The 14418-nt window shown below is 47.1% G+C and overlaps 1 protein-coding gene across 1 annotated transcript in view; it reads right to left on the bottom strand.

Moving 5' to 3' along the window:
• The window catches only part of LOC135570124 (dedicator of cytokinesis protein 1-like), a 157868-nt gene that overhangs the window by 92880 nt on the left and 50570 nt on the right, over positions 1-14418 (bottom strand). Inside the window, 1 exon segment of the mRNA XM_065016192.1 lies at positions 12026-12209. Coding sequence (XP_064872264.1) covers positions 12026-12209 — 184 coding nt within the window.

Below are 14418 nucleotides of genomic sequence, written 5' to 3'. Positions count from 1 at the left end.
CATAACAGACAGAAAAGAGGACAGACCCAACAGATCCACTATACGAGACATAACAGACAGAAAAGAGGACGGACCCAACAGATCCACTATACGAGACATAACAGACAGAAGAGAGGACGGACCCAACAGATCCACTATACGAGACATAACAGACAGAAGAGAGGACAGACCCAACAGATCCACTATACGAGACATAACAGACAGAAAAGAGGACAGATGTTGTTTCACCTTTATTCACATCTAACTGTGATTTACAATGACAGCCTGACTTTTAGAGGAAAGATGTCAGCTCTATTCAACAACATCTGACACAAACCTTGTAGACTGAGAGGAACAGGGAGACAGGTTTTCTACGCTAGACGGCCTCCACGCTAGACGGCCTCCACGCTAGACGGCCTCTACGCTAGATAGGTGATCAAGATCGTCAACAGCGTAACTCCCCAGTATATCTCAGTTAGTTTAAAATAAAACATGTGTTATCAAAATGTCGAAAAAGTCCAGAATCCATTAAAAAGCATCCAGAATCCCCATTAAAAAGCATCCAGAATCCCCATTAAAAAGCATCCAGAATCCCCATTAAAAAGCATCCAGAATCCCCATTAAAAAGCATCCAGAATCCCCATTAAAAAGCATCCAGAATCCCCATTAAAAAGCATCCAGAATCCCCATTACAACGAAGTGTAAAATCTCAAGGAAGATGAATTCATGTCTAAGTGGATATGATTAGGTTCATGTACCAGAGAGCAGCAGCACGGTCAACAGACAGACAGACAGACAGACAGCACGGCAGACAGACAGCACGGCAGACACAGACAGACAGACAGACGGGCAGTCCACCTTGGAGGGATTGTTCAACTGGTAGAGCTTGTTAAAACATTCATGTCTATGTATTAAGCTGTGTTATGTTGAAGACTTGTTGGCATCACTCAGGACAATCAAATCAAATGTATTTATATAGCCCTTCGTACATCAGCTGATATCTCTAAGTGCTGTACAGAAACCCAGCCTAAAACCCCAAACAGCAAGTAACGCAGGTGTAGAAGCACGTTGGCTAGAAAAAACTCCCTAGAAAGGCCAGAACCTAGGAAGAAACCTAGAGAGGAACCAGGCTATGAGGGGTGGCCAGTTCTCTTCTGGCTGTGCCGGGTGGAGATTATAACAGAACATGGCCAAGATGTTCAAATGTTCATAAATGACCAGTAGGGTCAAATAATAGATCTGGGACAGGTAGCACATCCGGTGAACAGGTCAGCCGCAGGCAGAACAGTTGTGGGTCTTGGGACCATAATAAATTCAGATAAAGATGGAGAGGAGAGATGGAGAGGAGAGATGGAGAGAGAGATGGAGAGGAGAGATGGAGAGGAGAGAGATGGAGAGGAGAGATGGAGAGGAGAGATGGAGAGGAGAGATGGAGAGGAGAGATGGAGAGGAGAGAGTCGTTGCATCGCATTGTAGTGAATGAATGAAATCACAAAAGTTAAATAGGAAGTGAATCGCATTCTCTGTTTTAGATGGAGGAGACACATCACATACTGAACAGGAGGAGAAATCTATCTAGTCAGTGATGGAGACTGAGTCCACCCACTTGAAAGCACTACTGTAGCCTACTCTCTCTCTCTCAAGCAGGAGAAAGCTATTTGGCCCTGACAGGCTCTTGACCCAGTCTTGTCTGCAAACACACAGCTCAGTAGTAAATGACATCCATCACAGATGAGCCCTGACTGGTGAGGCTACCTGGTCCCCAGCCTCCCTGCTCATCGGCAGGTAGCCTAGTGGTTAGAGCAGGTAGCCTAGTGGTTAGTAGAGCAGGTAGCCTAGTGGTTAGAGCAGGTAGCCTAGTGGTTAGAGCAGGTAGCCTAGTGGTTAGAGCAGGTAGCCTAGTGGTTAGAGCAGGTAGCCTAGTGGTTAGAGCAGGTAGCCTAGTGGTTAGAGCAGGTAGTCTAGTGGTTAGAGAGTTGGACCAGTAACCCGAAAGACTGCTAGATCGAATCCCTGAGCTGACAAGGTCAAAATCTGTCGTTCTGCCCCAAACAAGGCAGTTAACCCCACTGTTCCTAGGCCAGTTAACCCACTGTTCCTAGACCAGTTAACCCCACTGTTCCTAGACCAGTTAACCCCACTGTTCCTAGACCAGTTAACCCCACTGTTCCTAGACCAGTTAACCCACTGTTCCTAGACCAGTTAACCCACTGTTCCTAGACCAGTTAACCCACTGTTCCTAGACCAGTTAACCCCACTGTTCCTAGACCAGTTAACCCCACTGTTCCTAGACCAGTTAACCCACTGTTCCTAGACCAGTTAACCCACTGTTCCTAGACCAGTTAACCCCACTGTTCCTAGACCAGTTTAACCCACTGTTCCTAGACCAGTTAACCCACTGTTCCTAGACCAGTTAACCCACTGTTCCTAGACCAGTTAACCCCACTGTTCCTAGACCAGTTAACCCACTGTTCCTAGACCAGTTAACTCCACTGTTCCTAGACCAGTTAACCCACTGTTCATAGACCAGTTAACCCCACTGTTCCTAGACCAGTTAACCCCACTGTTCCTAGACCAGTTTAACCCACTGTTCCTAGACCAGTTAACCCACTGTTCCTAGACCAGTTAACCCCACTGTTCCTAGACCAGTTTAACCCACTGTTCCTAGACCAGTTAACCACACTGTTCCTAGACCAGTTTAACCCCACTGTTCCTAGACCAGTTAACCCACTGTTCCTAGACCAGTTAACCCCACTGTTCCTAGACCAGTTAACCCCACTGTTCCTAGACCAGTTTAACCCCACTGTTCCTAGGCCAGTTAACCCACTGTTCCTAGGCCAGTTAACCCACTGTTCCTAGACCAGTTAACCCACTGTTCCTAGACCAGTTAACCCACTGTTCCTAGACCAGTTAACCCACTGTTCCTAGACCAGTTTAACCCCACTGTTCCTAGACCAGTTAACCCACTGTTCCTAGACCAGTTAACCCACTGTTCCTAGACCAGTTAACCCACTGTTCCTAGACCAGTTAACCCACTGTTCCTAGACCAGTTAACCCACTGTTCCTAGACCAGTTAACCCACTGTTCCTAGACCAGTTAACCCACTGTTCCTAGACCAGTTAACCCACTGTTCCTAGACCAGTTAACCCACTGTTCCTAGACCAGTTAACCCACTGTTCCTAGACCAGTTAACCCACTGTTCCTAGACCAGTTAACCCACTGTTCCTAGACCAGTTAACCCACTGTTCCTAGACCAGTTAACCCACTGTTCCTAGACCAGTTAACCCACTGTTCCTAGACCAGTTAACCCACTGTTCCTAGACCAGTTAACCCACTGTTCCTAGACCAGTTAACCCACTGTTCCTAGACCAGTTAACCCACTGTTCCTAGACCAGTTAACCCACTGTTCCTAGACCAGTTTAACCCCACTGTTCCTAGACCAGTTAACCCACTGTTCCTAGACCAGTTAACCCACTGTTCCTAGACCAGTTAACCCCACTGTTCCTAGACCAGTTAACCCCACTGTTCCTAGACCAGTTAACCCACTGTTCCTAGACCAGTTAACCCACTGTTCCTAGACCAGTTAACCCACTGTTCCTAGACCAGTTAACCCACTGTTCCTAGACCAGTTAACCCACTGTTCCTAGACCAGTTAACCCACTGTTCCTAGACCAGTTAACCCACTGTTCCTAGACCAGTTAACCCACTGTTCCTAGACCAGTTAACCCACTGTTCCTAGACCAGTTAACCCACTGTTCCTAGACCAGTTAACCCACTGTTCCTAGACCAGTTAACCCACTGTTCCTAGACCAGTTAACCCACTGTTCCTAGACCAGTTAACCCACTGTTCCTAGACCAGTTAACCCACTGTTCCTAGACCAGTTAACCCACTGTTCCTAGACCAGTTAACCCACTGTTCCTAGACCAGTTAACCCACTGTTCCTAGACCAGTTAACCCACTGTTCCTAGACCAGTTAACCCACTGTTCCTAGACCAGTTAACCCACTGTTCCTAGACCAGTTAACCCACTGTTCCTAGACCAGTTAACCCACTGTTCCTAGACCAGTTAACCCACTGTTCCTAGACCAGTTAACCCACTGTTCCTAGACCAGTTAACCCACTGTTCCTAGACCAGTTAACCCACTGTTCCTAGACCAGTTAACCCACTGTTCCTAGACCAGTTAACCCCACTGTTCCTAGACCAGTTAACCCACTGTTCCTAGACCAGTTAACCCACTGTTCCTAGACCAGTTAACCCCACTGTTCCTAGACCAGTTAACCCACTGTTCCTAGACCAGTTAACCCACTGTTCCTAGACCAGTTAACCCCACTGTTCCTAGACCAGTTAACCCACTGTTCCTAGACCAGTTAACCCACTGTTCCTAGACCAGTTAACCCACTGTTCCTAGACCAGTTAACACACTGTTCCTAGACCAGTTAACACACTGTTCCTAGACCAGTTAACACACTGTTCCTAGACCAGTTAACCCACTGTTCCTAGACCAGTTAACCCACTGTTCCTAGACCAGTTAACCCACTGTTCCTAGACCAGTTTAACCCACTGTTCCTAGACCAGTTAACCCACTGTTCCTAGACCAGTTAACTCCACTGTTCCTAGACCAGTTAACCCACTGTTCCTAGACCAGTTAACCCACTGTTCCTAGACCAGTTAACCCACTGTTCCTAGACCAGTTAACCCCCACTGTTCCTAGACCAGTTAACCCACTGTTCCTAGACCAGTTTAACCCACTGTTCCTAGACCAGTTAACCCACTGTTCCTAGACCAGTTAACCCCACTGTTCCTAGACCAGTTAACCCACTGTTCCTAGACCAGTTTAACCCCACTGTTCCTAGACCAGTTAACCCCACTGTTCCTAGACCAGTTAACCCCACTGTTCCTAGGCCAGTTAACCCACTGTTCCTAGACCAGTTAACCCCACTGTTCCTAGACCAGTTAACCCACTGTTCCTAGACCAGTTAACCCACTGTTCCTAGACCAGTTAACCCACTGTTCCTAGACCAGTTAACCCCACTGTTCCTAGACCAGTTAACCCCACTGTTCCTAGACCAGTTAACCCCACTGTTCCTAGACCAGTTAACCCACTGTTCCTAGACCAGTTAACCCCACTGTTCCTAGACCAGTTAACCCACTGTTCCTAGACCAGTTAACCCACTGTTCCTAGACCAGTTAACCCACTGTTCCTAGACCAGTTAACCCCACTGTTCCTAGACCAGTTAACCCACTGTTCCTAGACCAGTTAACCCACTGTTCCTAGACCAGTTAACCCACTGTTCCTAGACCAGTTAACCCCACTGTTCCTAGACCAGTTAACCCCACTGTTCCTAGACCAGTTAACCCACTGTTCCTAGACCAGTTAACTGTGTAATTAACAGACTTGCCTAGTTAAATAAAGGTTAAATAAAAAATATTTTAACTTAAAAAAAACTAATAACTCCTCCCTTCTCCTCTCTCGGTTCCTCCTCCTCTCCCTGTTCCTCCTCCTCTCTCGGTTCCTCCTCCTCTCCCTGTTCCGCCTCCTCTCTCGGTTCCTCCTCCTCTCCCTGTTCCGCCTCCACCCCCCCCCCACCTCCTCTGCTCTCTTCTGATTCATGTACATTTGAGTCATTTAGCTCGTTCTTATCCAGAGAGACTTACAGTAATGTGTGCAAACATTTTCATACTGGTCCCCGGTGGAATCTAAACCCACAACCCTGTCGTTGCCATGCTCTACCGACTGAGCCATAAGGACCCCTCCTCAAACTCAACCCTGTCGTTGCCATGCTCTACCGACTGAGCCATAAGGGACCCCCTCCTCAAACTCAACCCTGTCGTTGCCATGCTCTACCAACTGAGCCATAAGGGACCCCCTCCTCAAACTCAACCCTGTCGTTGCCATGCTCTACCAACTGAGCCATAAGGGACCCCCTCCTCAAACTCAACCCTGTCGTTGCCATGCTCTACCAACTGAGCCATAGGGACCCCTCCTCAAACTCAACCCTGTCGTTGCCATGCTCTACCAACTGAGCCATAAGGGACCCCCTCCTCAAACTCAACCCTGTCGTTGCCATGCTCTACCAACTGAGCCACAAGGGACCCCCTCAAACTCAACCCTGTCGTTGCCATGCTCTACCAACTGAGCCATAAGGGACCCCCTCCTCAAACTCAAACCTGTCGTTGCCATGCTCTACCAACTGAGCCATAAGGGACCCCCTCCTCAAACTCAACCCTGTCGTTGCCATGCTCTACCAACTGAGCCATAATGGGACCCCCTCCTCAAACTCAACCCTGTCGTTGCCATGCTCTACCAACTGAGCCATAAGGGACCCCCTCCTCAAACTCAACCCTGTCGTTGCCATGCTCTACCAACTGAGCCATAAGGGACCCCCTCCTCAAACTCAACCCTGTCGTTGCCATGCTCTACCAACTGAGCCATAAGGGACCCCTTCCTCAAACTCAACCCTGTCGTTGCCATGCTCTACCAACTGAGCCATAAGGGACCCCCTCCTCAAACTCAACCCTGTCGTTGCCATGCTCTACCAACTGAGCCATAAGGGACCCCCTCCTCAAACTCAACCCTGTCGTTGCCATGCTCTACCAACTGAGCCATAAGGGACCCCCTCCTCAAACTCAACCCTGTCGTTGCCATGCTCTACCAACTGAGCCATAAGGGACCCCCTCCTCAAACTCAACCCTGTCGTTGCAAGCACCATGCTCTACCAACTGAGCCAAAAGGGACCCCCTCCTCAAACTCAACCCTGTCGTTGCAAGCACCATGCTCTACCAACTGAGCCAAAAGGGACCCCCTCCTCAAACTCAACCCGTCGTTGCAAGCACCATGCTCTACCAACTGAGCCATAAGGGACCCCCTCCTCAAACTCAACCCCTGTCGTTGCCATGCTCTACCAACTGAGCCATAAGGGACCCCCTCCTCAAACTCAACCCCTGTCGTTGCCATGCTCTACCAACTGAGCCATAAGGGACCCCCTCCTCAAACTCAACCCCTGTCGTTGCCATGCTCTACCAACTGAGCCAAAAGGGACCCCCTCCTCAAACTCAACCCCTGTCGTTGCAGGCACCATGCTCTACCAACTGAGCCATAAGGGACCCCCTCCTCAAACTCAACCCCTGTCGTTGCCATGCTCTACCAACTGAACCAAAAGGGACCCCCTCCTCAAACTCAACCCCCTCGCATCTTCCTCCTCTTTTCTGTCTGTAACTTGAATCAATCCATCCTCTGGACACTGAAGGTGATAGATAGGTTGATACCCAGAACCTATCAACCTATCAGGGTTCAGTCCTCTGGTCTTATTTAAACAGGCCTCGCCAGGAGTTACAAATCTGTACACCTGCAGCGCCAACTCAGCAACGATCAGCAAGACAAATGACAGGAGGTGAGAATAAATCATCAAGCAACCAACATGAGAGTGAGGTGGATGAGGAGAGGAGAGGAGAGAGGAGAAAGAGAGAGAGAGGAGAGAGAGAGAAGAGAAGAGAAGGAGAGAAGAGAGAGAGAGAGAGAAGAGAGAGAGGAGAGGAGAGAGAGGAGAGAAGAGACAGAGAGAGAGAAGAGAGAGAGAGGAGAGAAGAGAGAGAGAGAAGAGAAAGAGGAGAGAAGAGAGGAAACAGAGAGAGAGAAGAGAGAGAGAGAAGAGAGAAGAGAGAGAGGAGAGAGAGAAGAGAGGAGAGAGAGAGGAGAGGAGAGAGAAGAGAGAGAAGAGGAGAGAAGAGAGAGAGAGAGAGAGAGAAGAGAGGAGAGAAGAGGAGAAGAGAGGAGGAGAAGAGAGGAGAGAAGAGCAAGGGAGAGAGAGGAGGTGGATGAGGAGCTCAGTCAGAGGTGGATGAGGAGCAAGGGGGTGAGTGAGGTGGATGAGGAGAGGAGAGGGGGTCAGTCAGCAAGGGGTGAGTGAGGTGGATGAGGAGAGGAGAGGGGGGATCAGGAGTCGGCAAGGGGGTGAGTGAGGTGGATGAGGAGAGGAGAGGAGAGGAGCTCAGTCAGCAAGGGGGTGGATGAGGAGAGGAGAGGAGAGGAGAGGAGAAGAGAGGAGAGGAGAGAAGAGAGAGAAGAGAAGAGAAGAGAGGAGAGGTCAGCAAGGGGGTGAGTGAGGTGGATGAGGAGAGGAGAGGAGCTCAGTCAGCAGGGGGTGAGTGAGGTGGATGAGGAGAGGAGAGGAGCTCAGTCAGCAGGGGGTGAGTGAGGTGGATGAGGAGAGGAGAGGGGGTCAGTCAGCAGGGGGTGAGTGAGGTGGATGAGGAGAGGAGAGGGGCTCAGTCAGCAGGGGGGTGAGTTAGGTGGATGAGGAGAGGAGAGGGGCTCAGTCAGCAGGGGGGTGAGTGAGGTGGATGAGGAGAGGAGAGAGAGAAGAGAAGAGAAGAGAAGAGAGGGGCTCAGCCAGCTATTGAGAAAGGCCGCCGTAGGCAGACATGGCTCTCAAGAGAAGACAGGCTATGTGCACACTGCCCACAAAATGAGGTGGAAACTGAGCTGCACTTCCTAACCTCCTGCCCAATGTATGACCATATTAGAGAGACATATTTCCCTCAGATTAAAGCACAATTTGATCTCTGGATAAGAAAATGACTTAAATGTAAATTTGATCCACAAAGAATTCGAAAACAAACACGATTTTGATAAACTCCCATATACACAGTGTGACATCACAGCAGCAAGATTTGTGACCTGTTGCCACAAGAAAAGGGCAACCAGTGAAGAACAAACACCATTGTAAATACAACCCATATTTATGCTTATTTATTTTACCTTATGTACTTTTACCATTTGTACATTATTACAACACTGTATGTAGACATAATGACATTTGTAATGTCTTAATTGTTTTGAAACTTCTGTATGTGTAATGTTTACTGTTAGTTTTTATTGTTTATTTCACTTTTGTATATTATCTACCTCACTTGCTTTGGCAATGTTAACACATGTTTCCCATGCCAATAAAGCCCCTTGAATTGAATGGAATTGAGTGAGTTGGATGAGGAGAGGAGAGGAGAGGAGAGAGGAGGGAGGAGGGAGGAGAGGAGAGAGAGGAGGAGAGGAGAGGAGAGGAGAGGAGAGGAGAGGAGAGGAGAGGAGAGGAGAGGAGCTCCACAAGGCTCTTACCTCTGTGTATCTGACCACTACAAGTTTAGAGAGGAGGCACTGCAGATGATATCTCAGGTCATTTCATCTCCCTATTTTCTCAAGCTGTCCTCCTGCCTGTGACAAAGTCCCACGACTGCAGTGCCAACCCCCTGGGAAGAGAAGAGACTACAGCCACTTCTCCTCGCCAACGCCGTCGGCTCCCAGGGCTGGTGGACGCATAAATCTAGCTTAATTAAAAGGAGAGTTTCATCTCAGATGGAAACGGGCTGGGGACTCTGGGATATCCGGGAAGCTGGATGGCGGTCCATAGGGAAGCATATTAAAGATATTTAAACTGAGATGAGGTAGAGGAAATCACTAGTAACACTTCGGAGGGTGTGTAATAGGGGGGAGCACGGAAGGTTTTTAAAACCTCAGGAGAAACCAAGTAGAGAAGGAAGTCAGGAGAAAAACAGAGAGAGAAGAACGTCAGGAGAAACACAGTAGAGAAGGAAGTCAGGAGAAACACAGTAGAGAAGGAAGACAGGAGAAACACAGTAGAGAAGAACATCAGGAGAAACACAGTAGAGAAGAACATCAGGAGAAACACAGTAGAGAAGAACATCAGGAGAAACACAGTAGAGAAGAACATCAGGAGAAACACAGTAGAGAAGAACGTCAGGAGAAACACAGTAGAGAAGGAAGTGAGGAGAAACACAGTAGAGAAGAACATCAGGAGAAACACAGTAGGAGAAGGAAGTCAGGAGAAACACAGTAGAGAAGAACATCAGGAGAAACACAGTAGAGAAGGAAGTCAGGAGAAACACAGTAGAGAAGGAAGACAGGAGAAACACAGTAGAGAAGAACATCAGGAGAAACACAGTAGAGAAGGAAGTCAGGAGAAACACAGTAGAGAAGAACATCAGGAGAAACACAGTAGAGAAGGAAGTGAGGAGAAACACAGTAGAGAAGAACATCAGGAGAAACACAGTAGAGAAGGAAGTGAGGAGAAACACAGTAGAGAAGGAAGACAGGAGAAACTCAGTAGAGAAGGAAGTCAAAAGAAACACAGTAGAGAAGAACATCAGGAGAAACACAGTAGAGAAGGAAGTCAGGAAAAACAAAGAGAAGGAAGTCAGGAGAAACACAGTAGAGAAGAACATCAGGAGAAACACAGTAGAGAGAGGAGGAAGTCAGGAGAAACACAGTAGAGAGAGAAGGAAGTCAGGAGAAACAGTAGAGAAGGAAGTCAGGAGAAACACCGTAGAGAAGGAAGTCAGGAGAAACACCGTAGAGAAGGAAGTCAGGAGAAACACCGTAGAGAAGGAAGTCAGGAGAAACACCGTAGAGAAGGAAGTCAGGAGAAACACCGTAGAGAAGGAAGTCAGGAGAAACACAGTAGAGAAGGAAGTCAGGAGAAACACAGTAGAGAAGGAAGTCAGGAGAAACACCGTAGAGAAGGAAGTCAGGAGAAACTCAGTAGAGAAGAACGTCAGGAGAAACACAGTAGAGAAGAACGTCAGGAGAAACACAGTAGAGAAGAACGTCAGGAGAAACACAGTAGAGAAGGAAGTCAGGAGAAACACAGTAGAGAGAGAAGGAAGTCAGGAGAAACACAGTAGAGAGAGAAGGAAGTCAGGAGAAACACAGTAGAGAGAGAAGTCAGGAGAAACACAGTAGAGAAGGAAGTCAGGAGAAACACAGTAGAGAAGGAAGTCAGGAGAAACACAGTAGAGAAGAACATCAGGAGAAACACAGTAGAGAAGGAAGTCAGGAGAAACACAGTAGAGAAGAACATCAGGAGAAACACAGTAGGAGAAGGAAGTCAGGAGAAACACAGTAGAGAAGGAAGTCAGGAGAAACACAGTAGAGAAGGAAGTCAGGAGAAACACAGTAGGAGAAGGAAGTCAGGAGAAACACAGTAGGAGAAGAACATCAGGAGAAAGCTCTGTCACCATACAGGGAGGGGAAAAGCAATGCACCCTTGTCTACATCGACACTTCAAATGGCTCCCTATTCCCTATGGGCTCTGGTCAAAAGCAGTGCTCTATATAGGGTGTAGGATGCAGCCTTGTGGTATGCAGCAGCCTCTCATTCCTGAGAGAAGAGGTGTAGAGAGAGAGAGAGAGAGAGAACTGCTGCATATAGCTGCTATGTGACTGGACTGTAATGGAGAGGTACTTAAACAACACTGAGTTGCTTCAATGGCTCCCTGGGAGCATAGCAGAAATTCTCTTTCTTTTAATTCTTCATCTCCATCTCTGTTTCACATGATCTGAGTCAGAGCGCTCTTTATTCAGACTGTGTCTCCGTGGTGGGACGGACGGGAAATGGCTGTAGGCTAGTAAAACTATACATTTAAAGTGCCAAAAGATGGGCTGTTGTAGTCAGTGCCCCAGTCTTTCCCTGTTCTTTGTTCTCATTGCTTCCGTTTTCATCTCCTCTTTGTTCCAATGTTCATCCCATCTTGTAGCCCGAGACAGATTGAAAACCATCCTAGGGTTTGGTTCATTCTTCTGACAAATGGCTGTTTAGTTCACAGACAGTCAAAAGGAGAGGAAGCCATGAGCCCAGAAGCCAAGAGTCAAGTTCACAGCAGAAAGCACCAGTCTAACAACACACATTCTATATAGTTGTAATGAGGTGTCCAACGGTACAGTTCTAGATGAGGAACATCATGTCATATGCACCAGCTTGGTCCTTTTACTGGTAGGGAGGGAGGGAGGGGGAGGGAGAGAGAGAGAAGTAAAGAGGGCTGGAGGGAGAGGGAGAGCGTGAGAGATGGAGAGAGAGAGAGAAACCGGTGGGGAGAGAGTGAAGTAGGGACGGCTGGAGGGAGAGAGAGAGGGTAGAGGAGGGAGAGAAGGCTGGATGGAGAGAGAGAGAGAGAAAGTAGAGGAGAGAGAGAAGGCTGTAGTGGACTGTAGTGGACTGGAAGGAGAGAGGGCTAGAGGGAGAGAGAGTCTCTTTACCGTTCTGTGTGAGCTTGGTGGAACACACCAGGGTTGCTATCTGGAAGGAGTCCTTGCTGATGGTACAGTTGCCCAGGTTGTGTGAACCCTTCCCTGTAGTGGACAATCCCTTCTCCTCCAGCTCCACCTTGGTAGCAGGCAGGTTCAGGTACAGAGACGAGTCCTCCAGCTTCTTAGCCTCCGCCTGGGGGTCATACAGAATTACACATTCAAATATACCTGGTCCGTGGTGTTATATGACCTGTATACGATGAGGTGGTGTTATATTACCTACCCTGTATACGATGAGGTGGTGTTATATTACCTGAATACGATGAGGTGGTGTTATATTACAAACCCTGTATACGATGAGGTGGTGTTATATTACCTACCCTGTATACGATGAGGTGGTGTTATATTACCTGAATACGATGAGGTGGTGTTATATTACCTACCCTGTATACGATGAGGTGGTGTTATATTACCTGAATACGATGAGGTGGTGTTATATTACCTACCCTGTATACGATGAGGTGGTGTTATATTACCTGAATACGATGAGGTGGTGTTATATTACCTGAATACGATGAGGTGGTGTTATATTACCTGCCCTGTATACGATGAGGTGGTGTTATATGAGCTACCCTGTATACGATGAGGTGGTGTTATATTACCTACCCTGAATACGATGAGGTGGTGTTATATTACCTGAATACGATGAGGTGGTGTTATATTACCTACCCTGTATACGATGAGGTGGTGTTATATGACCTACCCTGAATACGATGAGGTGGTGTTATATTACCTGAATACGATGAGGTGGTGTTATATGACCTACCCTGTATACGATGAGGTGGTGTTATATTACCCTGAATACGATGAGGTGGTGTTATATTACCTGTATACGATGAGGTGGTGTTATATTACCTGAATACGATGAGGTGGTGTTATATGACCTACCCTGTATACGATGAGGTGGTGTTATATTACCCTGAATACGATGAGGTGGTGTTATATTACCTGTATACGATGAGGTGGTGTTATATTACCTGTATACGATGAGGTGGTGTTATATTACCTACCCTGTATACGATGAGGTGGTGTTATATTACCAACCGTGTATACGATGAGGTGGTATTATATTACCTACCCTGAATACGATGAGGTGGTGTTATATTACCTGTATACGATGAGGTGTTATATTACCTGTATACAATGAGGTGGTGTTATATTACCTACCCTGTATACGATGAGGTGGTGTTACATTACCTGTATACGATGAGGTGTTATATTACCTGTATACGATGAGGTGGTGTTATATTACCTGAATACGATGAGGTGGTGTTATATTACCTACCCTGAATACGATGAGGTGGTGTTACATTACCTGAATACGATGAGGTGTTATATTACCTGTATACGATGAGGTGGTGTTATATTACCTGTATACGATGAGGTGGTATTATATTACCTACCCTGTATACGATGAGGTGGTGTTACATTACCTGAATACGATGAGGTGTTATATTACCTGTATACGATGAGGTGGTGTTATATTACCTGTATACGATGAGGTGGTATTATATTACCTACCCTGTATACGATGAGGTGGTGTTATATTACCTACCCTGAATACGATGAGGTGGTGTTATATTACCTACCCTGAATACAATGAGGTGGTGTTATATTACCTACCCTGAATACAATGAGGTGGTGTTATATTACCTACCCTGAATACGATGAGGTGGTGTTATATTACCTACCCTGTATACGATGAGGTGGTGTTATATTACCTACCCTGAATACGATGAGGTGGTGTTATATTACCTACCCTGAATACGATGAGGTGGTGTTATATTACCTACCCTGAATACAATGAGGTGGTGTTATATGACCTACCCTGTATACGATGAGGTGGTGTTATATTACCTACCCTGAATACGATGAGGTGGTGGTATATTACCTACCCTGTATACGATGAGGTGTTATATTACCTACCCTGAATACGATGAGGTGGTATTATATTACCTGTATACGATGAGGTGGTGTTATATGACCTACCCTGTATACGATGAGGTGGTATTATATTACCTACCCTGTATACGATGAGGTGGTATTATATTACCTACCCTGTATACGATGAGGTGGTATTATATTACCTAACCTGTATACGATGAGGTGGTGTTATATTAACAACCCTGTATACGATGAGGTGGTGTTATATGACCTACCCTGTATACGATGAGGTGGTGTTATATTACCTACCCTGTATACGATGAGGTGGTGTTATATTACCTACCCTGTATACGATGAGGTGGTGTTATATTACCTGTATACGATGAGGTGGTGTTATATTACCTACCCTGAATACGATGAGGTGGTGTTATATGACCTACCCTGAATACGACGAGGTG

This window comes from Oncorhynchus nerka, unplaced genomic scaffold, assembly GCF_034236695.1.
Source record: "Oncorhynchus nerka isolate Pitt River unplaced genomic scaffold, Oner_Uvic_2.0 unplaced_scaffold_1087, whole genome shotgun sequence".
NCBI lineage: Eukaryota > Metazoa > Chordata > Actinopteri > Salmoniformes > Salmonidae > Oncorhynchus > Oncorhynchus nerka.
Note: the sequence above shows the minus strand (reverse complement) of the source record. Positions and strands in the feature narration are given on the sequence as shown.